The sequence below is a fragment of the Lissotriton helveticus genome, chromosome 7 (assembly GCF_964261635.1).
Source record: "Lissotriton helveticus chromosome 7, aLisHel1.1, whole genome shotgun sequence".
Lineage (NCBI taxonomy): Eukaryota > Metazoa > Chordata > Amphibia > Caudata > Salamandridae > Lissotriton > Lissotriton helveticus.
The window spans coordinates 167,133,408-167,161,052 of NC_136068.1; the positions used below are offsets into that span (position 1 = coordinate 167,133,408).

At 41.4% G+C, this 27,645-nt stretch overlaps 1 protein-coding gene across 1 annotated transcript in view; it reads left to right on the plus strand.

Annotated features, from left to right (window-relative positions):
• PREX1 (phosphatidylinositol-3,4,5-trisphosphate dependent Rac exchange factor 1) overlaps positions 1 to 27,645 on the plus strand; it is a 774,514-nt gene that overhangs the window by 276,715 nt on the left and 470,154 nt on the right. Inside the window, exons 3-4 of the mRNA XM_078651860.1 lie at positions 8,042 to 8,113; positions 25,905 to 26,027. Of these exons, the coding sequence (XP_078507986.1) occupies positions 8,042 to 8,113; positions 25,905 to 26,027 (195 nt within the window). The remainder of the gene's footprint in view (positions 1 to 8,041; positions 8,114 to 25,904; positions 26,028 to 27,645) is intronic.

The following is a 27,645-nucleotide window of genomic DNA, read 5'->3' on the forward strand; positions in this document are numbered from 1 at the left end:
TTTCAGGGATTCTTCTTGAATCCCATAAAAAAATTGAAATTTGCTCCTAAAGTATTACCCTTATAAGGGGTAAAATATCCAATTATGTTCTCTTAATTTGTGAGATCAGGCCAAGCCTGTTTTCCTTTTAATAATTTAAGCCCATAGCTGTCATTCAAGACTGCCTATTTTTCGCTTTAGTGTATAATATTAAATATAAAAACAAAAGCCTTAAAACTCTGCAGTTTTTGCATCTGTGAAAATGCTTACTATACCAAGGCTTATGCTGTTTAGTGTGTCTGTTCTGTCATTGAGAAAGTGAGAGAATAATACAACTTTTTTGAGTTTTATTCCATAACTTTGTAAACTATTTACAAAGTTTGGGGCAAATGGCTAAGGGGATGGTGGTTGTTCACCGTTTCAAACCTATTGAGTAGCAACATGTGCAATAATAGGGTGGTTTACCTAGAATACTTTATGGTTGTCCTCTTCCACTTTTGGGCGGTGGGGAAACACTGTCTTCACCGACACGTCCAACCATTTAACGGAGTCATTCAATTGAAGTACTGTATAAATATCTTTCCTTATTTTCATCGAACTATCCCAAGCTTGCAGAAAAATTTCTGCAAAAATTGACTTTCTTGGCTTTGCATTGGACACTTGCAGTCTTATTCTAAGATAATGCAATATATATTATTCCATTAATTTAAATCACACATAAAATGTGTTGTGTGTTTAGGATTTTGGAGCATCTGCTCTTGCTGCTGGGCTTCTGGTACTTTGATGGAGCCCAGTTGTAATGAAAGCCTCTCTCTGCTTCTCGTCAACGGCGGACATTTGTATTTCATCTCATGAGCATCAAAATCCAACAAGTTCTGTGTTAAAGAAGCATGGAAATGCGCCTTTGAGGAGACATCAAGGCTTCTTGTTGGGTATTTAAATTCTCTTGTAAGGGAAAACAGTGACCGAAGATGCAAACTATGCAGTCTTCGCTGCTCAAGATGCTCTCATCTCCATAGGCGAGTCGGCTTCCTAATTAACGCCTCCCTTGACTTTGATTGAAAAGGCGCTTCTGCGGTGAATGCGACTCCAGCCCTCTGGGTACCAGATCTTGCTATTATTAGAAATCTATCAGTCTTGAGTGCGGCTAAATGTGCCGTGGTTGTGAATTGTGTAATGCCTTTGAGGAGATTTAATGGTTATAGCACAAGGAAAACAATTCAGCTGTTGAAAACAACAATCTACTTAGCATTTTTAGACTCCATGAAAATAAATATCACCTATGCTGTTCATTTGCTTCATGCTCCAATCAGTTTGAAAAGCACAGGCTTTTGAGCCTGTCTTTTACCATTAAAGCTCAGGTTTACAAGACTCTTTGAGAGAGTTATTTCTGTCTACAGCTAGCGCGTTTCGCAAGGTCCAATTTTGGCTTGCTTGAACACCAGGATTGGCCAAGTAGGATTGGGTGTTTTTGAACCAGATGTGAGCAAATATATGGAGAAAAACGTACTCCGCAAAAAAAAAATTCCAAGGATAAGGTGATTATGAGTGAGATGAACATAATCATACCCTGTGGGGCTAATGTAACATTATAGTTAGGTGAAAATTTCAGTGACAACTTAACATTTTAAACTAAAAAAACAAAACAAATTCACCAGTTATAGAAATCTCAGTTATCTGTAACTCATGCCCTAAAGTAACTAGAACTCGTGCCCCCGCCATACTCAGTCTTGTCATCAATGATGTAATTACGGATGTTGGTGTGATGATATCAGTGATGTCGTAGATCATGTTCTAAGTGATGTAATATATTTGGTAATTAGCAGTGCATGGCGAGGGCACAAGATATACCTACTTTTGGGCACGTGTTCTAGTTACTTGAAAAAACAATACCGGATGCGGACATGACTTGCATCCAACCCCTCGGGGGCAGCTAGTCCACACCATGTGTCATGTGGGGTTGGACACAGGGTGTGATCTGCGGCCAACCACTTTCAGGCAAGGAAACCCACGCCAAGCATGGCCTTTGTCAGTGCACAGCATGGAGTTGGGCACAGGGCCTGGCCTGTGGCCAGGAGCTCACCCATCACTCTGCAAGCACCCTACCGCCTTCCCCCGCATGCAACTTTTGTCAGTGTCACCGCATCAAAATATAAAAAGCGGTCCTATTGGTCTTATTATGGAGTGAGAATATCAGTATCAGTATATATATAGCAGATTTATCATCTATGTCTAAAAATCTTCAATATTTTCAATCAAATTTATAATTCGGTAATCCAAACAATGCCATGTTTAATAACACTATCACAAAAAAATGAATAAAGTTTGCATTAATGAAATAAAATCAATATCTGTGAGTCTTTCATTCAACTGTTTTTATGATGGGATTTTGTAAGCTGAAGAATGTTAAAACAAAGACTGAGTTAAGTCATCCAGCTCAACTTCTTCAGGGAAAGTTTTGGGGTGATTTTTCAAGCAGGGTCAGAGAAAAAGTGGGTGTTCCAAAACAAGTTTTCTCCATGGCAATTTCCATAGGTAAATTTGACACAGCTACAGCTGACCTGAATTACACCAAATTTTTCAAAAACCTAGATCTTTATCCAGAAAGCTTGCTTTTTTTGATTTAGTGTAAATCCGTTCAATAGTCTTTGAGAAATGAAGGTTTTTAAAATCTATGTATATTTCATGACGTGCATGATCCGTAGAGGCAAAAAATCAAAAGATTAGATCTGATTGATTGCCACAACATCAACAAAGATGTTGTGTCAGCCATTTTAAGACTTAGGAACTCAGTACACATGTCCTGAAAAAAAAAATGTAACATATGGGGGTGGGGGGTTAGGGGGGATAAGGGGATACCTTGACCCTCTAGGCCTGGTTGGGTAGGGGGGAGCAAAAACTTTTTTTTTAATGGTACAACAGATCCCCAGGGGATCAATGGGATAATGAAAAGAAAAATGTCAACACATTCCAAATAAAATCCCCCCTGGTTGGCCAGGGCCTGACACAAGCCTCGCGGAGCCATTTTAAGGCCTCAGGGACCCCATCCCACGGGGCTGATTTGATTTTTATCGGGAGGGGTCGTGCGCCACCCCTTCCTGAACCATTAAATATTACAAAGAAATGTGTGTGTATGTGTACAGAGATAGCTGTATATATAGAGAGAGAAAGAAAGAAATAGATATTCAATGAAAAAACAAAGGTTTAAATTAAGTTTTGTTTAGCTTTGGTTATAATACTCGAACGTAGGTAAAAAAAAATCAACAGCAGCCAGGCACTGCACCCAGCCTGCTTTGAATGGCCAGGCCCTGCATCAAAGCTGTATTGTACAGCTTTCCTTTATTTATTTTACTTTTTCTTTTTTACATTTGTTTTATGAATTTGCTCATTCTGTATCAAATTTGTGAATCCTGATACTTAAGGAAGACCCGCATCTCTTTTGTGTTGACCTTGGTTTGTTGGTAAGAAACTGAACTGGTAGATGTGGGATTGGTAAGTGGTCCGTCCAGTTCAAGGGTCATGGTGTTCTGCATTAGATTGCTGGTGATGTTGAGAAGACAACTTCGATGATGTGGGCTTCGTAGTGTGTTAGTTGTGTCATATTGAGGTTGAAGAGGGTGTCTCATGGATTTTTTGAGATTGTGTCTTTTGCGAGATTTAGTGTTGTTTGGGAGGTTTAAGTCACCTAAGCGGTTGGTGTGGGAATGTCACATGGATAAGGTGGTGAGGAAATCCGATAATCAATCTGTGACCTTCCCAGCAGGCCTATACATGAGATGGAAGGTGAGGGCCTAAGTTGCTGAGAGAGTGGGAAATGGCATATCAGCAGCTCCATTGAGTTCAAGGTTACTAGATTGCCGAGGGTGTAGTATCAGGAGGGCCTATGGATGACAGCAGGGCTCCTCACCTTCTAATATGCGTGGTTCACACGTTGGATGCTCTACCCTGTACAAAGAAGAAAGTCTGGGTGTGAACCATGTTTCTGTGATGAAGACTGCATCAAGCTTATGTTATGTGATATGGTCCGCGATATCTGCTATATGGAGTACTGTAGAGCAAGCATTAATGATGGCATTAGGATAAACGCCCAGTAGGTCCACCTAGAACCCACAAAGAAGCCCGCTGTAGGTGCAGGTTACAATTAGGACTATTGCAATTCAAGGTGCTCTCTTGAGTTTGGTGAGAGTTGGAAATCAATCAATATTGGAGATTAAGATCATTTTATGTGGTATCATACACTTTTGCCAATATTGTGTTGTGGTACTTGGTGCACGTTGATCTTTCCTTCTGGAGTGGGCAAGGGAGGGGTGAATACGTGAGGAGAGGACCACATCCTGGTAGCTCAGATGTTCGAGCCATGGTTACCCTGTCACATATTATTACTGTTGTTGTGGAATTACCACCACAACATGTTGTGTAGTTCTGTCAATCCAGCAATCTAAAGAAAACTTTATTATCTCACTTCCAGAGTTCCTGAAATACCCAATGTATTGTTTTTCGCCAATATTTAGGTAATCTGGCGCAGAAGTTCGGAGGAAGGTAAATCTTGCTGTGCCATCAATAGTAACGGTTTCCAATTGCAGTCTGAAATAAGGAGTTAATTAATTTGGCAGTTAGAAAAATATTGCTACATTTTACCTGGATTGGCTGATCAGCAAACAAAAAAGTATGTTTTGCAAGTTACTTTTACACTTATCTAAGGTACACCTGATTTCAAACTGGAGAACAGTATGTGATACATGTAAAGCATGTATGATGAATAAGTAAGGCCTTAGAAAATGGACAGAGGTAACTAAAATATTCAAACAATGCAATTGTAAACAATACTTTATACACAGTTAGCAAAATGGAAATATTTAGTATTTATTTTTACTTATTATTTTTCTCCATAGTAATGTTTTTTTTGTCCTAAATGCCACCCTTTCCCATGCACATCATATAAATACTGCCTGGATTGGCCCACTTTACCAGACTATATTGACAACATGCACCGGTTCGGTAGACTATAATGGGGAAACATCATTTACAACGAAGTCTTTTCCACGCATGACGTTATCAACGATCCACTTACCCCGCAAACGTCTCTTCAACGCGGGTGCCTTCCACGACCGTCTTTACCACGCAAGTGGTATTCCTTTTGGTCGTCCTGCTTGTAAGTTCTGCGTGGCCTTGGGGGGTTGGGGGGGGGTCTCCCCCCCCCCATAAAAAAATAAAAAATAAAACGAGCAGGCTACATACATTAAAAAAACGCACTACAGTGTCATTTAAAAGTAAAAGAAAAGAGCCGCACCAAAGACGTGGCGTGTACGTCATAATTGTAGTCCTTTTTTAGTTTTGGTAGACGTGTTTTGACGCATATTTCCATGGTGGATGGAAGTAAGAGCTGCTGAACGTAACGTTTTTTAAATGCGATGTTAGAACTTGCGTTCTAAAAAGCTGCGTGGTAAAGCCACTTGCGAAGTAAAATTCGCGTGGTAATGCCATGCAGAGTATTTGTATTCGTGGTAAAGTCATATATTCACTATAATGTACTTCCTCACATATGTAGCAAATCAGAGCCCATACTTTTCCGGATACCAAAAGCAATACTCTGTTGTGTGCATACATCAAACTTTCATTTCATATCCCTTGTCCCATCACTCATCACCCCATAATGCAGTCCCTTTGCACTAACATTTGTACGATTAGTGTATGTTTGTAACCTAAGCGTTGTTTCATTCATTACACACCTAGGAACACACGTGCATTGGTGCACAGATTCTTAAAAAGTTCATAAATTGTGAATCACTCCCATTTCCTGCAATCTCTGCCTGAAAAAAGATTACAGTGATTGAAAAGGCCAAGCAGGTTCTATGTTTCCAAGACCTGCTTCTTAGAAGAAATGTGAATATATTCTGCTGATTTGTGTTCTAAACACGGTGCCCACTTGGCGCATTAATAATTTCACGAAGAAAGATGTATAAAAGAGTAAACTCTACCAAATGGCATTTATAAGGTGAGCGTTTCATATTCCCAGTGGGAGACAGGGCGAGCATCTGTAAAAAATGGTAGTTGTGAACGCTCCCTTCTTCTCCTTCATAAACAAGGCAGCTTACTTTGGAGATGTTCCCTTAAATCGGTAGAACCAATTAAAATGTGTTGCGCAGCTGTGTTTACACACCAGGTTTAACAAGTAACATACATACATTTTTTGTTCAACACAAGCCCTGACTTATAACTTTTCTGTAAAGTTAACATTCAGGTACACTTTGGTAGCAAATGTCACTTAGTGATGGTTATTTTATCTAATTAACCTGTGAAATTAATTAACTTTGTAATTCTATTACCTCCTACACAGCCTGTGTGGAAGGGGTGGGGTATAATGCTAGAGTACATTTGTTGTTACACGTGTGGCAAGTGAGTGTTTTAGTGGCACAGAGCACAGCTGTTTTTTCCATCGCCTCATGGTCATTAGTGGCTTAAAACTTTATTATGTTTGCTGCCATCTTGTTAATGGCCATGTCTAGCGCTTTGATGAGAACCAGAGGACCCGTCTTTTGAAACCCTGTCTGAGTTGCTGTATTTTCTGAGGGAAGGGGATGTTTTGAATAGAGTAAACAAATAACCCATCTACCACCCTCCACTGGTTCAGAAATAGGAATGGTATTTGGCAAAAAAGTGAGAAGATAGCCTAAAAATATGTCTGTAAGGCAGCCAGAAAAAAACACTTTAATAAGTGGAGCCTGCACTTGGCGGTATTGGTTTTTGAACATCGATTAGACTTTGCAACGGTGTAGCGTGGGTTGCCAGCACCCGGGGCAAGTAAAGTATTGCTCCCCCTAACCCATGGACTGTTAACAATTTTTTTTTCTTTTAAACATTTTGCGCCCCTAAGAATTTTGCACCCGGGGAAACCGCCACTGTGGCCCCACCCCCCACGTTACGCCACTGAGACCTTCCAAACCCCATTATATATTTGTTTGAGAGAGCACAAACCCAGGCGAAGTTCAGCCTAAGGTTGAAAGTGAGTTATTGCCTCTATGTTTTTGGGTGAACAGCAACATATTTATAATGTGTGCTATGCACTTTGAATAACCGCAGATAATTAACAGAGAAGCAGCACTTTAAGATATACTGCTTTTCAGAAAAAGGTGCCTAATGAAGGCGGCAAAACGATAGCTGTTTTTTTAGATTGTAGGGCGGCCATTTTGTTTTTACAGGAGTCATGAAAGGCCCACCTGTGGTAACCCACACCAATAACTGCTGGCCTGTCTAAGTTTCAAAATACTCCTATCAGAAGCCGTATTTATGCCAAAGGTTTGGCTCTTACTGATGTTTAAGAACCGAAAAAGCTCTTTGTTTCGGGCACTCGTATCGCGCACTTCTGTACAAAAGATGTCAAAACTCCAATTTCATACCACATATTCTTTATCCCAGCGTAGACATTGAAGAAGAGTCAGATGACCCATCTGCCCTCTTTAATGTATTTAAAGGCCCTATACTCTAAATGCGGATGATGGGGCATGCTGCTTTTTGGTAAATGCCCCACACCCATCAAACTCTAGAATAGGTCTCTAGTCTCCAACAGTCTGGTCCTGAGTGTGAGGACTGTTAAAGGCCAATGTATGTTGAATTGTGTGGCAAATTCAATGGTATTAGTATTTCACTGTTTTGACATTTTCAATTGTTTGCACTCTTAGAGCAGTAATGTTAAAAGTTGTAATGCCTGGTTACAGTAATCAACAGTTGAGAGGTGACATCTAACTTTTGCAAGTGATTGGCGATGTACAACCTGAGGTGTTGCACCGCATGTACAGCAATATTGATAACTTTTGATCTGCTTTCATTCGATTGTTAAATCGTGCAAGTTGTGCATTAAATGTTGGATTATGTGGCGAGCATGCAAACCCATAATTATACAAACAAATGGGGTGTGCACACAATTACGTTTTTCTAATGGCTCTGGTGGTGGTGTGGATTGATTTTTCGATCTGTAATCAATATTTTAACAAACCCATTGATTTAATATTTAAGGAAATACATAAGCTGTTCTTAGAAGACTAAAATGTGGTTTCTTCTCCAGGCGTTCCTGCACCGAATTAGACAAAATGCAGTGGACAAAGCAGAAAAGTATATTACAGAGGAAAACGTTAAGGTATGTAGTCTACAGTTCTTGTAAATCCTGTGCAGGAATGTGCATGACTGTTTTTTCAGCCAGAATGATTGCTCTGGGAAACTTATCTGCAGTGTTTTATGCCAGTTTGCTTTTACAGTTTGCTATTTATTTTTGATCACAGTCACATGCACTATGTGATCTGTTATAATAATCTGTCCAATACAGCTTTGGTGGAGAGTGCCTAAAATGATACTAGGACATAAGCATTCAAAGCCGTGTCAGTAAGTATCTGTTTCACTGTAAGCATTAGGAGTGAATGCAATTAAATATCCTTGCAAGGGAAACTATTTACAGAAATGCACGTCTCATCCAATGATTCTCATACCTGTAGCATGTCGGTGGTGGTCGATATAATTTGAAGAGATGACATCCATGCACCTGCGTCCAGTTAATTTTATTTACAGATTCCTCCCATGTCGGGAGACAGATATTGGATGTCATCTTTCACATGCTAAATATATTTCACAGTAGATCGCATTGTGGTTGGTCAAAAGCAGAGCAGGAACAACTGACGTAAATTGTTTGAGACATTCCCTCATGGTTTTAAATATATTGTGTTTAATCCATGCCGTTTAAAATAAATGTGCCCCATGTTATTTGCAACCGGTGTACTTCTAAACATAGATTCACACGTACAAGCACAACTAACTGGTTTGAGAAAACAGTGGTTAATATATCACACAACCATTCAGAATCACTTTTCATAAGAAAACAACTGTGGCCATAGTCACTAATTACTGTCTGTTGGATTTGACTTTCTCCAGAGTCATCCCCAAAATCTTTACCTTCACCCTCCTGTTTTATGAACCCGTTTTTGTTGGTCTTTAGGACTCTGTTCACTTTATCACTGCTAACCAGTCCTAAAGTGCCACTCTCTCTCCTTAAAACCTGGTGAAATTGGCTTACACTCAGTTGGCACATTTGATCTACTTGCACGTTCCTAGTAAAGTGATTCTATGTGTACCCAGGGCCTGCAAATTAAATGCTACTAGTGGGCCTGCAGTACTCATTTAAGTAGCCCTTTAGCCCTGTGTCAGGCATGCCATGTCATCCTGGTTGTGCAGTTTTAACCGCATGCGTGCGGCCGTTTTCCCCGCGGTATGCAGCATTTTTCAAATTACCGCATTACATGACGAGCTCAGCTCGTCATCAGCACACAGTAGGTAACGCTGATGAGCTCGTCATCCGCATGGAAGGGGTTAAACTGCCAATTCGACCCGGCAAGACAAACCGCTTGTGACAAAGGGAAGATAGGTGTTGGCAGGATCGACCACTCTGAATTAATGAGGGGGAGTCGCTGTCGCCAAGTGCACTTGCACATCACAATGGTCCTGCCTGCGCACTCTCGCAAAGGGTTTGACACTGGTATCTTGTGACCCGAGCCAAGTTGGGGCCTGTGGGAGTAAGGGGGTGACTTACACCTCAGGAGGGTGAAAACCTTTAGAAACGGCCTCTACTTCAAAGTGTGTATCAGGTATAAGTATTGGACCTTAGACCCCAACTCGTCAGTACACTTCTGGACCTGTGGACTCTGCCAGGAAGAAGGAGTTCTGTGCTGCTGAAAGGACTGCCACTCTGCTGTGCTGCCCTCTTGCCTGGGTGAGAAGGACTGGACCTGCATCTAAAAACCCTGGACCCCGGAGTGACTCCAAGGGCTCATTGGCTGGCCTCCTGATTAGAAAGCTCAGGGACAGAACAGGCTTCAAACAACCTTTATCTCACCACCTGGATTCTGCCATCTGTGAGTCCTGCCCTCCCAAGAGGAGCCTCCCGAGTCCTCGACCCTTGAAAGTGGGCCTGAAGGAGCTCTTCTAGCCCATCTGTTGATTCAGCAGAACCGACGCATCTTCTCCGTGGCACATCATCCTCGTAACTGATGCATCGTCTCTGCCAGCATGGACCTCCCCGAAGCAAGGACTTCACATAGCCAAGAGCAACCCGTCGGAACCATGCGCGCGATGCACTGCGTGATGCATCTTCACGCGGAAAATTGATGCGGCACGACTCGAGTTAGTGTAACATGGCGCCATGCTACAGTGAGGCACCTCCAAGCAAGAACATCACACCATCTCTGCGCGTGACACATGCTCGACACATGACTCCATATCTCTTTGCAACCAGGATTTAAGGTATAGTGTTTTGATGACCTAAGTAGGTCCCTGTAGCTGGCCCGTGTGCAATTGCAGTCGGCCGGAACTTGTGACTCTGTCCTGGTCTAGAGCGACTGACTGTTGTGTTTTCACTTTATTACTGTTTGAAGTGCTGCATAAACATTTTACAAATTGCCTCTAAGTTAAGCCCAACTGCGCTGTGGCAAGATACCAGAGGGTTGAGCTCAGGTTAATTTGAGGTTTGCTTGTGACTTCAGCCTGACAAGGATTCTGGTTGCTCCTTGAGTAGGGTTTCAGCCCTGTCAAGCAGTACCGAGTTTCTTAAACTGTCATTTTATCTCAATGTGGAGATCTAACTGCTTGTGCTCCGATTATTGATAATTAACTTTGTTTAAAGATATTGCACTTGAGCAAACACCATGGTATAAGGCAGACATATGCCAAGTAGTATAATTTGTTGTTGAAGGATGGGATTGGGATCATTACTAACTCAAGGCTTCACCTTTCCTGAATCATGAACCGTCCTGGTGCTGAACAATAGTAATCATTATTATAGTACTTCCTCGCTCAATATATAGTCCACAATAGTGAGGCTATAGTTAATGGTTGAAAATATCTTTTTTGATTTGGTAATAACCATGGTGCTGTTTGGCTAATCTGCATAAAATTGGAACCCAGCTAGTGGATTTGGAAAGGTTTCATTATGTTAATTGATGTGCAGAACCTCCCAGGTATTCCACAAAACACCAGAAACAATCATGACAAAGGTCTGGATTTGAACCAGTTTAGTTGTTAGTTGCTAAAAAGGTTTTAATAGAGTGCAGGTTCATGGTGGAGATTCTACAATCTCTTAGAGGATTCTGCAAAGTAAACCAATCCACACCACTTATCCCTTTTCTTGTTCGACTGTTAAACTGAAGAAGTGAGTTCAGTATTTTAGTGAGATAATCAGTCATTATAAAATGCATACAAATGCAAAATATATTAGATACTGATATTAAACTTACACCTCATCTAGACTTAGTACCTCTTTTATACTTACACTAAAGTACTCTGGGTACAATTTGAGCCTACCTAATCTTTGCCCTAATCCAGAGAGAAACTCCACGAGTAACTTGTTTCTAATTTTACTTTGTCAATTTATCTCCTGCAGTTGATACTGATTCACCATAGTTTGACACAACATGCAATTCAAAATGAATAATTAAAAAATGTAATTTTCCAACAGGTGGGTAAAAAACCTAAAGCTTGACATTTCGGAGCAAGGTCAATTGTTAAATATTCATACCCACCTGATAAATGATCATGTTGATTTCAAACCTCATTTGTACTGTTAGCTATATCAGGCTTGAATTTTAAATGTCAGGGAAAGGAGTATGTTGTAGAGTTCACTTTCGAGAAAGTGGTAGCATAAAATCACCATAATGCCATTGAGTTTCAGCACCTCTTTACCAAAGGAGGAAATTAGAAACGAGTGCGTTTTGACTTCACTTCTGCAAACTCTTTGGAGTTTTTTTAGAGAACCGTTTGCAAATGTCACATCTAAGTTGTATAGTAGCTTGCTATGGGAAAAATCTGCAAAATTGTTTTTTTGAAGTTTGGGGGTATGAAAATACATGAAAGTATATTTAGCAGGGTAAATCGATGCAGTGAAAGAAACTATAAAATAGTTTTTATTCCTCCATAAACAGGAACTTACCATTTACTTTTTTTCTAAATGTATGAGAATGGTTGAGCCCACAAAGCCACTTAAAGGTTTTTTCTAGGAAAGCACTGTTTGCATAATTATTTTGCTCTCGAGATACAGTTTTTACTTGAGTTCAAAGGGTCATACATGAGTAACAATAATGTCTTTACTGTGTATGGTTAGTTATAGCCTTCACAATATACAATGCAATAAAAAAATCAATTTTATAAAAGCAGAAAATCTTAGATGGTATAAAGGCCAATTAAAGGGTCATAGATATGAGCAGAAACCGCACTTTCTAGTCAGTGTCAATTGCTGGACGTTGAGGTGAACCCTGGTGTCTTTGACGAGGACAGATGATGTCCTGAAGTAGAAACTTTGCAGAGCATGACCCAAAAACACGTGGAAGCAAAACGTTACCTCCAACTGGAGGAAAAAGCCACGAGATAGGAAAAACTTCCAGGGCCGGCTCTAGGGCGGTGCGACCGGTGCCACCGCACCGGGTGCTGACTTCACATGGGGCGCCTGTTTGCTATTTTTTACTGTGCTTGAAAGCACCTGCTGCTGCGTACCTGGCCTCCAGCAATTTTCAGTCAACAATTAAAATGGCAAAAAAACTCCGGTGATTAATGTTCTTCCAGGCAAGATCGGAGTTTTGTGTAGACGTTTTGATTTGTGATAAGTTAGCGCAGAGGGTTAATGTGCCTGCTGCAAAGAACACGTACTGTGCAGATCACAAAGTGAATATAATGTAAACAGGTCAGTGGGTTATTGCTTTTGTCAGAGACTTCCTTTTGTTAGTTGTAGTTTACAGTGAGCAATTAACTGTCATCAAAGAACTGCGTGCAGACTTCTAGGTATAGATCAGAGCGTATGGATTTTTTCCCCAGACTTTCATTATTCAATGTTGCAAAAAGGATTTATTTGGGCACAAATCAGTTCTTGTTATTAAAGAGAGCCCCAATCCATTGTGTTACATTTTGAATTCAGGGTTTGTGCTTCTCCACACCAAGCACTCTTCAACTATACTGCACACCTGTGTGGATGACGTGAATCCACCCCTTGTTGTCCTCTGTCTTAAGTAACATTTACTATACAATGATTTACACACCTATGATTGATTGTCTCTGTTAACATGCGTGTTATGTGTGACGCTATAAAATTAATGAAATGCATCTGAGAGAGAGGTAATGGAGTCTGTTAAAGGGTGGTAGGGAGGGAATCCATGGTGGAGGTGGTCATTCGGGGGCGCCCAAAAACATTGTTGCACTTGGCGCCGCCAGTGCTAAAGCCGGCCCTGAAAACCTCCATGCTCTGCAAAGAAAAGATATATTTGAGCAAGTACTCTTGTACCCAAAAATCTAAGCAGGGTCTAAAAATGGCCCTGCTCTCAGAGAGGGAAGAGAGACCTTCAGTGTATGAGATGGGGGTACGCTCTCCCTAGTCAAACCAATACAACACAAATAAGTATCCCTGGCCTGGTCCTTATACTTGTAAAGGCTTTCCTCACAAAAGACACCTTGTCGATACAGAAAAAATAATATTTTTTTTCTTTTGTTAGACCCTCACTTACTCTAGTAGTGGCTTGGTTCATCATCGGGTCTCATCCTGGTCTCTTAAAATCCGGATGGGTGCAACCTTTATCAAGGATCACTTTGAATATTTTCAGCTGGAGTAACTAAAAAGATTTGTTTTTAAATACCTCAAAACAACCTCAGTATCCCTTTATTACCGGCTGTATGGGTATAGTTAAAAGAAGGTTCTAAAGTGGGTCAAGGATGCAATATTTCTGTTTTATGGAAGCAAGAATTTCTTGGAGCGTCTGGAAGACTCGAGGAAGGATGGCTCAAGGTTGGTAGGCAGGGCCGGACTGGGAACAGAAACCGGCCCTGGCAAACTGCTCAGCTGAAGTCCCCCCCGCCCCCCCTCCCCCCGTGGGGGGGAGTGCAGCTGAGCAATTTGCGACGGCCCGTTTCGGCCAATTTTGTTACAGGGGGCCGATATTTCCGGCCCCCCAGGGGCCCAAAACCGGCCCCCACCCTAGCGGCCTACCGGGGAAACTCCCGGTGCCTGCTATGGCCAGTCCGGCCCTGATGGTAGGCACCAACAGCACTGAGGATTAGCAACAGAACTGAAAAGAACCCACAAAGGTGGAGCTTAGGCACAGCAGCAAAGAACTCTCTGCAGACATGCCAACATTTTAGGGCAGGGCAGTGGGAGATTTTAAAATAGAAATCGGGAGAATTAAATTCCCCCATTGACTTTTATTGCCGAAAATGCAATTTCAGGAGGGGAACAGCTAAAAGAAAGCAATGGTTCGCTTGTAAATTCGAGATTCGCCTGCCGGAATCGGACCTATTGGCATGTATGTCTTTGGGAAGAAGAACTGTGTTGTGACACAGAGGTGCCGTTCCATGTCTCCTCTGATAGTGTGCAATAGAAAACAGTAAGTGGAAGGGTATTACGGAAAGTGTGGCTACAGACTAGGTGTTAATAAGGAGACTAGCTCTAGCAGGATAGATATATAGAACTGAACAAGAAGATCCAGTATGTTTTTAATTGCCCTGGAGCCCACCAGAGGGCATTGAATGAAAAGTAATAGCCTTGTTAATGCGGGACCCACTGGAGGGCAATAATTGAATTTCAGGCAAACTACAAAACCCAGTATCACTGAAATATAAAGCGCACTTGAGCAACTCAACGAAGGGTTCAAAAACATCAATTAGCATGCGGTTTTGAGACACCTGAACTTACCTGCAGCAGCCAGCAACCAAGCCTATGATTAAGGAGTAGAGAACTCCGAAACCGGTCAGGCGGAAAAGCAGCTTTCGGGTCATTAATTGCTGGTGTCCTAAAATAAAGGTTCGTGTTGAACAGCTGCTGTTTGAGTGCTTCCCAAGCTTTTGGGCAAACTTCTTGAATAAATATATATATATATATAGATATATAGATATATAGATATAGATATATAATCGCACTCTCCGGATCGGCACACTACCAAAGGTTTATTTGCCAGTAACGTGTTTCGACTGTCAAGCAGCCTTGCTCACACTTGACAGTCGAAACGCGTTACTGGCAAATAAACCTCTGGTAGTGTATCGATCCTGAGAGTGCGATTACTATCTTTACAGAATTTATAGTAATCGTCCAGTGGGCTTCGCTGGCATCTCACACCACAGGCTCAGTGTTTTTTGGAACAATACCAGCCCATCGTTAACTATTTGATTTGAAACAAGGGCATTGCATGGGCATCTGTCCATTGTTATCTTTGACTCCGATTAATTTGAAAAGTCAATCGGGCCTGTACATGCTGCTGTTCTCCAAGGCTCCCAGAGATGGCTTGTTCCTTAGACATCAACTCCGAGAGCCAAACTCACTATAGTGATTTGACCCTGAGGTTTTTGTCTATGCAGATGTCCCAGTGGCACTGGAGCACTTGCTTAACACAGGAATGGGACAGTGGTGAATCAGCCTGCCCATTGCCTAGAAGAAGTTTGAAGATGCTAGAACCCTTGGTACAGCCCACCACACCAGAGATGAGTTAATCAAGCTTGGAGCACATATTTTTTTCTTTTTAAATATATTTAATTTAAAAAAAAATATTTCATTCCATAGCGTCAAATTCATGCCTAGAGGGGTAGGACTTTCAGATTGGCATTACAACACATCTTTTGACCATTGTGAAACATGCATTAAAGCACCTCTTTTAGGAGGCTGCTTTGGGAGCAGCACATTTCTCTTTTCATTAATCATTCTACCAATTGGTATCTTCTAGCGGTGTCAGTGTTTATACATTCAGGGTGGGCGTTCATCGAGCGGGTGCTACAAATTTCTCGTGAGTGCCTGCCACTTCTAGCTGGAGTGGGACTTAGAGGACCTGATGGAGTGGGACACGGAGCATGTTTGGCATTGCCCGAGCTCCTCAAGATTCCTGATCTGAGGTAGGCACAGGGAAAAGTTGAAGGTGGTGGGGAAAACAGTTGTCTCTGACAAGGGGGAACCTTTCTGGTGTTTGTATAGGACTTGACAACCTGGGATGGGATGATGAGGAACCTGAAGAGTGACCGAATGTGAGGGAAGATAAAAGGCCTTCTCCCAGGTTTATCTAAGAGGGAAGAAGTAGTCTTTTGAATGGAACTTGAGGTTCCTGGTAGTCTGATAATTTGGAAGCTGTGAAGCCTAACCATAGTAACAGCAAAGGCTCAGGAGAGTAGTTTTACCAAGCCTTGAATGCTTGAATTCGTAAAGGACCGAGCTTTTGGAGGCTAGGGAGGCACCCTAAATAAGAACAAATGGTCATTAGAACATTGGAATGTTGGAAGCTCCATTGAAAACAATGGAGTGCTCTTGGCTTCTAATGACCGGTAGAAGCCCGGAGCTCCAACAGTCCAATGTTTGTTAACAGCTGTTGCTGTGAACAAAGACCTCACGGAGTCCGAGGTGATTTCAATCCCCTTGGGCTCCATGATTGCTTTGTTAAATTAATTGGCACATTCTGCCCTCTAGGGGCGAAATGCTCTAATAGCCTTAGAGCCCTCTGTAGCTGCCTCTACCAACCATTAACGCCCCGCTCCCTTGTTAAAGGCCTTCGCCTCTGGACTTTAATGCAGGAGCGGGACTTTAATGGCTGGAAGAGTCAGCTACGGCAGGGCCTAAGGCTATAATAGAGCCTTAACTGCACAATCTTAATGTTTTCAGAGTTGTGTAGTTTGGAGCACTCTACTTGTAGCTCCTGGCTTGGTATCTTAGTACTCACCCAATTTTCACATGTGCGGCTGTACACACACAAATGCTGGTATGGTGCGAGTGATCTAGTGGAAAGCAACATTGATTAGCGCTTGCCTATGACTGCAAGCTGCCAGGCAATTTTACTGTGCTCTATTTCACTATGGACTTTAGCAGTGTTCTCTTTGCTGTTCTATTGAATACTTGGTGGTGGCAGTGCTTATTGTCTCTCATCCGAAACAGTGTCCCCCACCAACAATGGATATGGTGGTGATGACTGCTCTTGGTGGTGATTTGGTTTTTGTTTGGAGAAAAGGAATAACTAGTGTTACACTATAAACTGAACAGGACTTAGCAGTAAGTAAGTGCCAGCTTATGAAAAAGCGGGGTGTCAAAGGAGATCAGACAGTGAAAAATGTGTACTATTTTAGTTTTGCTTCAGCGCCACACCCATCATTCTCAAGGAGGTTCTTCCTACCCTCAAAACCCTGCACTTGACCTCATACAAAACATCATGGCCTCCACACTCCTCACTGTATTTCAACTACAGCTTCTTTGCTGATGAGACACAATTCGTGTTCTCCTGTTTCACTTTACTCCCCTTGATGTCAGTTTCTCAGTGTCTATCTAGTTACACTTGCAGCCCTATACACGTTTTCCAATTTGTGGGCTTTCTAAAAAAAAATCTTGACTTTTCCAACTGGTGCAGGATCACGGGTGATGTACCTTTGGTTGCTACCGGTCTGTAGCAGCGTAGTTTGCAAAATCTACCAGAATAATGGACTGGAATGTTCTGTAATTCCCAGTAGCTGAAAATAATCAGACCCTTCCATCCATCACTTTTTTAGTCATTGTGACAGAAGAGATCTTTCTGTGTCTGGGAGCTGCTCAGAGTGCCCTCTCTGTTGTTCATGGTACTTGAACTGCAGCTGGTTACTAATTTTACAGAGTGAGGCCTTGTATGATTGAGACTGGGAATTTTTAGCGGGTGGTGCAAACCAGAGGACGCTGCTCCTTGCAAGTGTGATGACTACTCATATCAGGACTCAATGCACTTTGTGTTTTTTTGCCCATTTTATATGGGTGGTAGGAAAAAGTTTACCATCCCACTATTAAAAGATAAGGGGTTCTTGCAGGTAAAACCTGCATTACTCTACCTCCAATTAATGGAATCCCCTGTCGTCATGTTTGGGGTAGCAAACTTCCTGGTTGCATCCATCCGCAACAAGAAGAACAGATTATTGGGGCAAACATCCCCGGACTATGTATTATCTCAAATCGTAATTGACACCATCAATTAATTGAGAACGCAAGTGAAGTAAATTCTGCTGTTTTTAAATCTGCATTGACTTGCCGACTACCATGTGCAATCTGTAAGCTTCTACGAACATTTAATAATTCGACACCACTGTGTATTTTGTATATATGAAATGTACATTTTGTGTAATTTATTTTTAATTCTTTTTGTATTAATTAATTTTGATACCATCATGTGTTTGTATAGCGTACTTTTATGATTTTAAAATAATCGAATAAAGTGGATTTGATACTGATACTGAGTGAGACTGGCTGTCATCTTCAAAGGGTCTCTGAAGAGAAATTCAAATATTAGTTTCACAAATCACACTAAATATTTTGTCAGATCTCTCTAACAAAACCCGGAAGGTGAAGGGCTAACGCCCACATCAAGCAAGACTTTCTTGGACTGCCACACTTTCAGCTGCTCCTTCCAGACGCCATCATTGTTAAGGTGCACTTTCCACATGGCAGTCAATAAAGGGATGCAGGTGGTTCATAACCACGTACACTTCTTGACCACATCCACGCCAACTCAGAGAAGGGATGGACCTTTTAACAAGGAGAAGCTCAGATGATGGGAGATCTTCCACAGAGAAAACCTGGTGTGAGCACTATTTGAATTTTTGTCCAGGGTGCCTATGTTCATCCATGCTGTATTTGTATACTTAACCCCTTCAATGCTGATGACGAGCTCAGCTCGTCATGAGGTACACCTCTCGTACGCTCATGACGAGCTGAGCTCGTCATGAACTGCGGCTTTTTGAAAAAGTCAGCGCACAGTGGGAAAATGCGCCGCACGCATGCGGTTAAGGAAAGAGAGGTGACCCCAGTAAAACACTACATTTCCAAGATGAAGACACTGCATACTGGTGGGCAATCATTTTCATCCCTGATTTCGAAAACCGAGAACTTCCTTCTTCGATACCTGTGGTTTATGTATAACCATCTGTTTCTGGGAAAATGTTACTCTATTTTTTTTATTTTTTTATTCAGATATCTTAGGCCATTAATCTTGTAAGTTTAGTGTGAGGGCTGTCTATCCCTCGATAACAGGAACACACTTAAGCTTTATAGCCCATCCGCTTTGGGCAATAATGTTTTTTAAAGTTCCCAAAAATGAGTTGTGTATGCCCAAGCCATGCTATTATAACCCAATACCCAAGGATTGGTAGAATGTTCTAAACTAAACAGAAAGACAAACATCTGAATGTTAGGCTGCACCTACACCATAAAATATGGGCCCTGAGGCACTTCATTTTCTTCATTGGAGCTCTCAGCATTTTTGGGTTCTAATTAAGCATTACAGCTTCTTGCCATGAGAAATGCCTGATGCCAAAGGCCCGGACCAAGTTATAGGCTCGAGTCGCAGATTAAGCCATAAACTAAGGATGTTGGTTAACAGCCATTATAAGCTGAGGCAGACGGGCCATAAAACTATTAGAACGTTCCACGCCCTGGAGGCAGAAAGTCCTAAATTAAAAAGGGTGAAACAGAAAGACAAACCTTGGAATGCAGGTGTTTAAACCAATCAGTTTTGGCCCTGAGCCACTCTGTTGTCTTCAGTGGAACTCCCAACATTCCAATGTTCTACTACAAATTAAGCATCAGTACCACTCCCAGGGCTGCTGAATGCATAGCAACTTGCTAAGATTTCTGAACAAATGGAGAGTCTCACGAAACTGCCACCTCGATTATAAAGAATGTCTAATATTTGACATATATTTAACCATATCTCAATCAGAAGAATATTTCTCCGAGAAGTAAATTCTTACTATTGCAAACCTACATCTCCAGAATTCCAGATTGTGAAAGTAGTGAGGACATTTATAAACTGTACTGAAGTGGAACAGCTGGCCAAGTTCTCGATCCTATTCAGATGCCAATTTTTCCATGAATTTGAATGTGCCCCAGGGAGAGATTGTGAACTGAACATTTTAAATCACTTGTTCATGTTCCGTATGATTGGAGGGATCCCTGTTAGGTTCAAGTTAAAGTCGCCAAAAAGGAATGCTCATAATCAAAATACGTCCAGAAGAATTCTAACCCCTGAACTGCAGTCTTCAATAGTTCCCAAAAGACCAATAATACTTGAGATTTCAATTGGTTGAGAAGAACAGGAAATTGTAAGGCCAGGAATAACATCAGAACAGGAGGGCTCTGTAACATTACCAGATTGTGCCAAGCAAAACTCTGACTAACAGGCCCATTTAACACTGCCTGGCCATGCTGGAGAGCTCATGTGCAGCAGACTGGTGGGCAACTCCTGCCTTCCAGTGATGTCACTCCACAGGCATAGTGTGTGTCATGCTGCTTCTGTCAGCTGTCACCTGCACTGCATCTGCTTCTTACAAAACAGCATTAAGTGGAACTCTTATAGTAATTTTGTGTTACAGTCATGCTCGTTATCAGCATTCAATTTCACATTCAGTTTTTGCAACAGGAACTTGACTCTTGGAGGGACTGATGCTGATCTTCCATCTAGCTAGTTATGTTTTCTCATCAGATCTAATTTGTTCTGGATTTAAAACAAGAATGGTAATAATGTAGCATTATTGATTGTGGATCTGGTCTGTACTTAATGACTCATGAAAAATAAAAAGCACTGTCACCCGAGCCCTTCTTTCTTTATTTCATTGCGTAAGCTCCTTCTCGATCAAAAGAAGGGTGCCAAAAATGTTAACTATCCCCCATCAAAATGTATTTAATTTGGAAACACCACTAAAGAGCACACCATGGCTTTGCCTCCTCCTATGAAGTGTTGGACTTGGTCAGTGCTTAGAATGAGTCTAGTGTTTTTGTAGTCTTACCCAGTCGCAGCTACTGCCACTATGGTGTGGCAGGGCAGCAAGAGCCTCAGATTGGGAGCGAGCCCGTGGGTTAAATTAGAAAATAAAATCACATGTTCATGCGACCACCTCATGCTTCGGCGCTCCTCCTATCTGCTACTCCCGGCAAAAAAAAAACCAAAAAAATCTTTATTTAGATATAAAACAAATATCTTTAAAAGCGGATTACAAGTTCACGTTGTCTACAGACTTAAAAATAAGGACAATAGAAACAATCGATTAAACAGCCATAATATAAATAGTCATCTTACATGACCTATGCCTCCAAATTACATGCCTTTTTAAAAGAGAGGTAAAAACACAAGAGGAACGAGAAAAACATGGAAGATTAAAACATAATGTGCAAATGTCTTGGCCCCTTTTGTGTTACTCCCATTAACTGTAATTTCATACATATAAAAACAAACCATATTCTGGTGGTACTTCGCATGTTCTTTTTGTTGCAGACTACCTAGCGGTTTGGAATATGCTGTAAAGTGCATTATGTGGTTAAAAAGATAGGGGGGAAGCGGTAGCAGACCTCTTTTGCTTAAAATTACGGTACACTTGCTGAATAAAGTTTGTCAGTCTTATGTTTAAGTCTGTGTTTGCAGGGCTCAGAGCCACAATGATGGCTTGCCTACAAGTCCGAACACCCAGGCTATTCCATTCGGCCCTGAGCTTGCGCCTACGTTGGAGGTTGAAAGCAGAGCAGATGCAAACCACATGCAGCAACGTTTCTGCTGCTTTGCCACACCCTCTACATGTTGTGTCCGCCACCGTGCGGCGCCAAGGGGGTAGGTTTTAAGACTGCGTTTTAGATACAGTGAATTTGTGCAGGAAAAGTAAGTGGCAGGAGTTAACCGACTATAGGAGTTAGCAACTGCCCAGGAGTGACTGCGTTTCGAGAAGAGTGCTTTATCTATGATGAGTGATCACATTCTCACACATTTTTTGATTGCGATTTTAAATGCGGACTGACTAAGGTTGAGGGCCTAGAGGTCGGTTACTGACATTTGTTGGATGTAGTCCCTGAAAAGGCAACCAAATGTTCCTCCTGGGTTTTTTTCGATAATTTTTTGCCAGACTAGAGATTCTAATGTGCCTGAATCGGCCTGTCTTAGTTTGTGACAAAGGTTAAGGTATACACCGATACTGGAAGCTTCATAATTTGGTAACCCCATCTCTAATCTTATCTGTGCTGGGGATGCGGAACTTTGCAGTCGGAGAACCTTTTTATAAACTTTGTTCGTATGCTGGTTTAAAGCAGTGTTCAATTTGTGCAGGACACTCAACGGAGACCGCTCTATTGGGTGTGACGGAAAAAATTCGAAAGCTCCTGGATGAGGGTCAGACAGTCGCACTCATTCTTTTAGATATGAGTGCGGCGTTTGATACCATATCACACAAAATTCTCCTGACCACACTAGAGAGAATCGGCATCCGTAATGAGGCTCTTCAGTGGATAAAGTCTTTTCTAACCGATAGATCTTTTCAGATCAAATCCAGCATTGCATGCTCAGACACGTTCCCCACCCCCTATGGAGTCCCACAGGGCTCCATCCTGAGCCCGCTGTTTTTTAATTTGTACTTGAGACCACTGGCCGATCTAGCCGACAGCGTAGGCCTTACATTAATGTCATACGCTGACGATTCTCAGATCATTTTTTCTCTATCTGAGTCAAACCCCTCAACCCCATCTTTTCTGAAAAATGGTCTTCAGGAAATCTTCAACTGGATGACTACCAACCAGTTGAAGCTAAACGGGGATAAAACTGAGGTCCTCCTTCTAGGAAGAAATAAAGAGCTTTGGTGCCCCTCACACTGGCCACCAGAGATGGGTAACCTCCCCATCCCAGCCACACAAGTGAAAAATCTAGGAGTCATTATTGACAATACTTTGTCGATGAAACAGCAGGCAAATAAAGTGGCTGGCCTCTGTTTCACCATAATAAAATGGTTAAAGAAAATTATTTGGATGTTGCCCCAAAACACCCAAAAAACCGTAGTCAACGCACTAATAACATCACGCATTGACTACGGTAACATTCTTTACCTGAGCTCAAACCCAGCAGTGATCAAACGATTGCAAATGATCCAAAACGCTGCTGCACGACTCCTGTGCAGGATCCCAAAGTTTGACAGAATATCAAAACATCTGAATGATTTACACTGGCTCAGGATAGAACATCGAATCAGCTTCAAAACCTTGATATATATGTTTAAAATTAAAACCAGAACTGCGCCCGGCTACCTACAAGCCTTGGCCTCCCCCCTATCTCCCAACAAGGAATCTCCGATCCCAAACAGCAGCGAATTTCGCTGTTCCGAGATTCAAACTGCAAAGAACGGGAGGACGTTCTTTTGCTGTGAGAGGGCCCACTCTATGGAACTCACTCCCCCCGCAGATCCGGAAAGAAGAAAGCTATACGAAATTCCGGAAATACGTAAAAACCTGGCTGTTCCAGAAGCAACTGCAGTAATACCACTATTTGGCAATTTTCCTTCAATCTAATCGAATGTCACAGGCGCCGGGAAACCCTTTTTGGGTAGCTGTAGCGCCATACAAATGTAAAAATAAATAAAAATAAACAATTTGCCCTTGAATATCCCTATGCCGTACGATAGAGTAGGGCCGATTTTTGCTCTTAGGACTTCCAGAAGGGGCGAAAGAGTTGGACCTGAGAGGTTTTTCGAGAGCTTGGTTAGTGACACCGCAAGTGTCGTGGCTTTAACTGCAATCTCATTACGCTGTTTTACAAGGTTACCCCTAGAGTCCAAATGGACACCTAGATATTTGTACGACTGACCTATGGCGAGGCTTGTGTTGTTAAGACTACTCCCGGCAGTTCCTGGGACAACATACTCCCCATCCAATCAAGAGGCTGCTCTCGTTCTATGAGAGCAGCTTGGGGATTGGCCTGAGTGGGCTGAGAGAGTCTATGCCTTTCTCTAACCTGGCTGTAGAATACAGCCGAGTTCGAAAAACCTGATTGCGCATGTCTGTTTGGCTGCGTAGGACAGCCGGGTAAACAGACATGCACACTTAGAATTGTACAACAATCCTCCCCCCCTCCAAGCCTCCCCTCCCACGGCCCGGCCCACCGCTCCCTACACGCATTGGCTCAGAGCCAGCATCTGAAAAATTAAAGTAAGTGATAGTTTTATTTTTCAGCTGCTGGCCAGTGGGGGCTGCTCCTCTGCCATTGCGGAATAGCCACCGCTGGTCCTACCTCTATAACTGTAGATTGTTTTCTGATAAATTTGATTGGACGAACCACTTTGAATTTGAGGTTACATGTGTTTATTAAGCTGTATTGACCTTTGCACAGGGTGATAACAGCTGTTAAAAGCCAACTCCCCATTATGCTCTGTAGCTCAACATGAGGTTGTATAATGATGAGAACAGTTACCAACCATTTATATCCTACAGTCAGTGGGCAATAGGGCCTTTTAGCATCTAAAGGACTGCAAAATCTGTGTTTCCTCTTATGTAATTATGTGAAATATCGGGGAAATTACGTCAGAGGCAGAATCTTGCTTTTTAGCATGAACAGCGTCCTTTTTGGATATAAAACACATTTTGCTCTACAAAAAGTGCACAATCGCACATTACGGCAGCTATGCACATTCTGTTTGTTACATTTACTCTCATGCTTCCACATGTTATGATTTTTCCGGTTGCCTAGGTATGAACCTGGCATAAAGGCATAATTGTGGGCTTTTCGCAAAATAAGCGTGATACAAAAGTCAATATTTACGTGCGGTTACGCCGCCTTATCGAAAACTTTGCCTGTGTCTAATTAATAACTAGGATTCTACCCTTATCCCTAAAAACAGACACACATGCACATTCCTTTTACTTTTTTTCTTCCTGTCCCTGCACCCCCCTATAACTCCACTCTGGAACTCTTAGAATGCATGTACTAAAACTGCAAGTAATGCCTACATTAATTGATTTCTGAATTTGATGAACGGTTCTTTGAATTTGAATTTCATAGATCTGAGCTTACTCCTGCTTTAACTCTGTTTGCAAAGAATCTGTCTCATGCTGTTGCCATCCACTACATCCAAACTTTGGAATTTTTTTTGTGTGGAGCGTCTGAAGTTACGTTTCTCAAAAGTGATCAAATTAGCAGATTGTTTGTATGTAAGGCTCTCTGTTTTGTGTTTTTACAGATTTTTACACATAATTACAGACAGAAAACTATTTAGTTTCCGGTCTATATTTATTTTTAGATGAGGATAAAAACGAAATGTAGGTTGTTTTTAGTGTGATTCTATATGCTGTCCATCATGACTGCCAGGTTAATAGCTGTGTGGATTGACATGAAAGGGGTGTTTAAAAACATTTTAGTAATGAGGCTTAAAAGCAGTAGATATGCGCTAGGTCGATACTAAAATTTGCATCTTTAATATAAGTATACTGAATTGTTTCTGTGGATGTACATATTGAAACCTGTCAGGAATTCACGTAAGACTCTATTTTTTTAATTTCCATTCTGAAAAAGGCAAATTTTAAGCAGGTACGGACGGACTGTCTTTTATGCGCTTAACTTTTTTTAATCCGCCATCAGGCTTAGAACGAGCTGTGATTAACTAGTCTGCTGCCAGATATTACCTCCTGTCATTATGCACTTTATCGTGCTCCACCCGCCTGTATAACTAACAACTTGATCTTGAGCATGGTGCTATTGTATCATCTAGAATTATTTGTCCATCCGGTACAATCCATGTGTTTGTAGAACCTTGTTAACCACAAGTGTCTTAATCTGCATATATTATGGTCCAACCTAGTATGTCCTCGTGTGGATTGTATGTATCATATTTTTGTATCCTGTGCTTTTATGGTTTTATTACAAAAAACTGAATAAAGTTTAATTGAATTGAATAGAATTGACTGTATGTTTATTGGTTAAATAACAGTGGAACTATACTAGCTTCAGGATAATTATTTTCACAAATCCAAAATAAATATCCATTAATACAGGTAAATTTACCAAAATATAAGTATTGGTAAATACAAATGTAAATGTCTATAAAATAAATACCATAAAACCGGAGCCCTGTTTCTATGTTAAATTAGCATATTTAATGTTGTCTGTTTTTTATTTTTATTTAAGATTTTGTTCTCCAACATTGAAGACATACTTGAAGTTCACACAAAGTTCCTGGAAGCTTTGGAGTTTCACTTACAGCCTGAACCACACTCTCAGCACGAACTTGGAAATGTTTTCTTACAGTTTGTAAGTACAATGCTTGAATGCTATCTCTTAGGCCAGCTTCCTGGCCGCTGGCTCTCAATCAAGCCTGCAGAAGGCTGCCTGATCAGGGCCCAGACTTATCTGGAAGTGCCAGTTGCTTTTGTCACAGCAAAGTGTTGTATTTGAAAGGGAGCTGTACAGGGCTTCCAGGTTTGGTGGGAAAGGCTTTGTAAATGTAGTAGAAACAATGAAATCTGCGTCACCGCGTGAGCCGAAGAGTTCAGAAACAGTCACACCAGAAGATATGCTGAAAAGCTGGGCGTTTCATTTTGCATAAAATCAGATCCCTTGCAGTGGTTTGTTTTCATTCTTCTCTTTTAGGAAACTAGCAGGGTGTACTGCAAAATGTGTGGCAAGAGAACCTAGTGCAGTAAGGTAAAGCATACCCATCATGCATTGCGGGTATGGTGGTCAAACAAAGCCCATTTTCCATAAGAAAGCTAGACAGCAAAAAAAGTGTAAAAGGTTGGAATGTGTGAACCAAAATAGAGGTTCATGGGGCTAGTGTCCATCAACAAAGTCAAGTACTATGAATTGGGAAGAGACAGGACAAGAAAGGACCAAGCAACCCAGGTCTGAGCTCCATTCTTGGTACTTCAAAATGCAATAAACATTAAAACAAATACAAGGAATGCATCATTTCAAACCAACATGAAAATGTAAATCAGTACATAGCATGTTACAATTCCCACTGTTTCCCTTTTGCAGGTACAGGTCAGACGACCTCTTTGAATGATATTCTCTCCCATATTCCTCTTTGGGTTACTTTTACTTGGTATATCTTGACCACTGACGATTTGCCCAAGATACACTGTGACAAACACTGATAGCTAAGGGAAAAGCCAGAAAAGAAAAATACCCACAACGTGAACTACATCTGACCACAACAAGCATGGAAAACAAAAAAAAACCCAGCCTCCTTAGACACATTCTTATACACTTATGTCCATCCACGCATTCACACTTTCCTCTATTCATCCACCCATCTGTACCTCCTTCAACCTTTCTATACACCCGCCCCATTGAATCATAATTTTTTTCCATCCATTTATCCTCATATGCATGCATCCATCCTTTCACTCATTCTTTTTTATAATAAAAACTTTTATTATTCGGATATATGGACACTGGTGGATTGATAGTTATTGGGATGTCTTGTGTAGCGCAAACCGTGCCTTGTAGTGCACGTATGCTGCAAGACTCCTCTACAAAAACACAACTATGCTATTGGTTACAGGTACTTCAAACAAATTAATTAATTTCATAATAGTACTAGGATTTAAAGCAAGCTCTTGTTCTTTGGACTGTAAAAGATAATACAAAATTGTTAGAAATGGAATGCACTGGTTTTCAGAGGTGTATGTTAAGACACTATGTAGGTGTAAGGTGCTCAGCCTTGTATACTGTAAAGATGTATATTGGCGGCATGTGTTTCCACTTGGGACTAAAGAAGATATCTGAAATTTTGGCTAAACGTTGAGTGTTTAACTTTTGTGGAAGATGTATGTGCATTTAAATTTTGGGGCATCACTATCAACATGCGGAATGTTCTTTATCTCTCAATTAAACATGTACCCACTGATATTGTGCTTTTTAAACA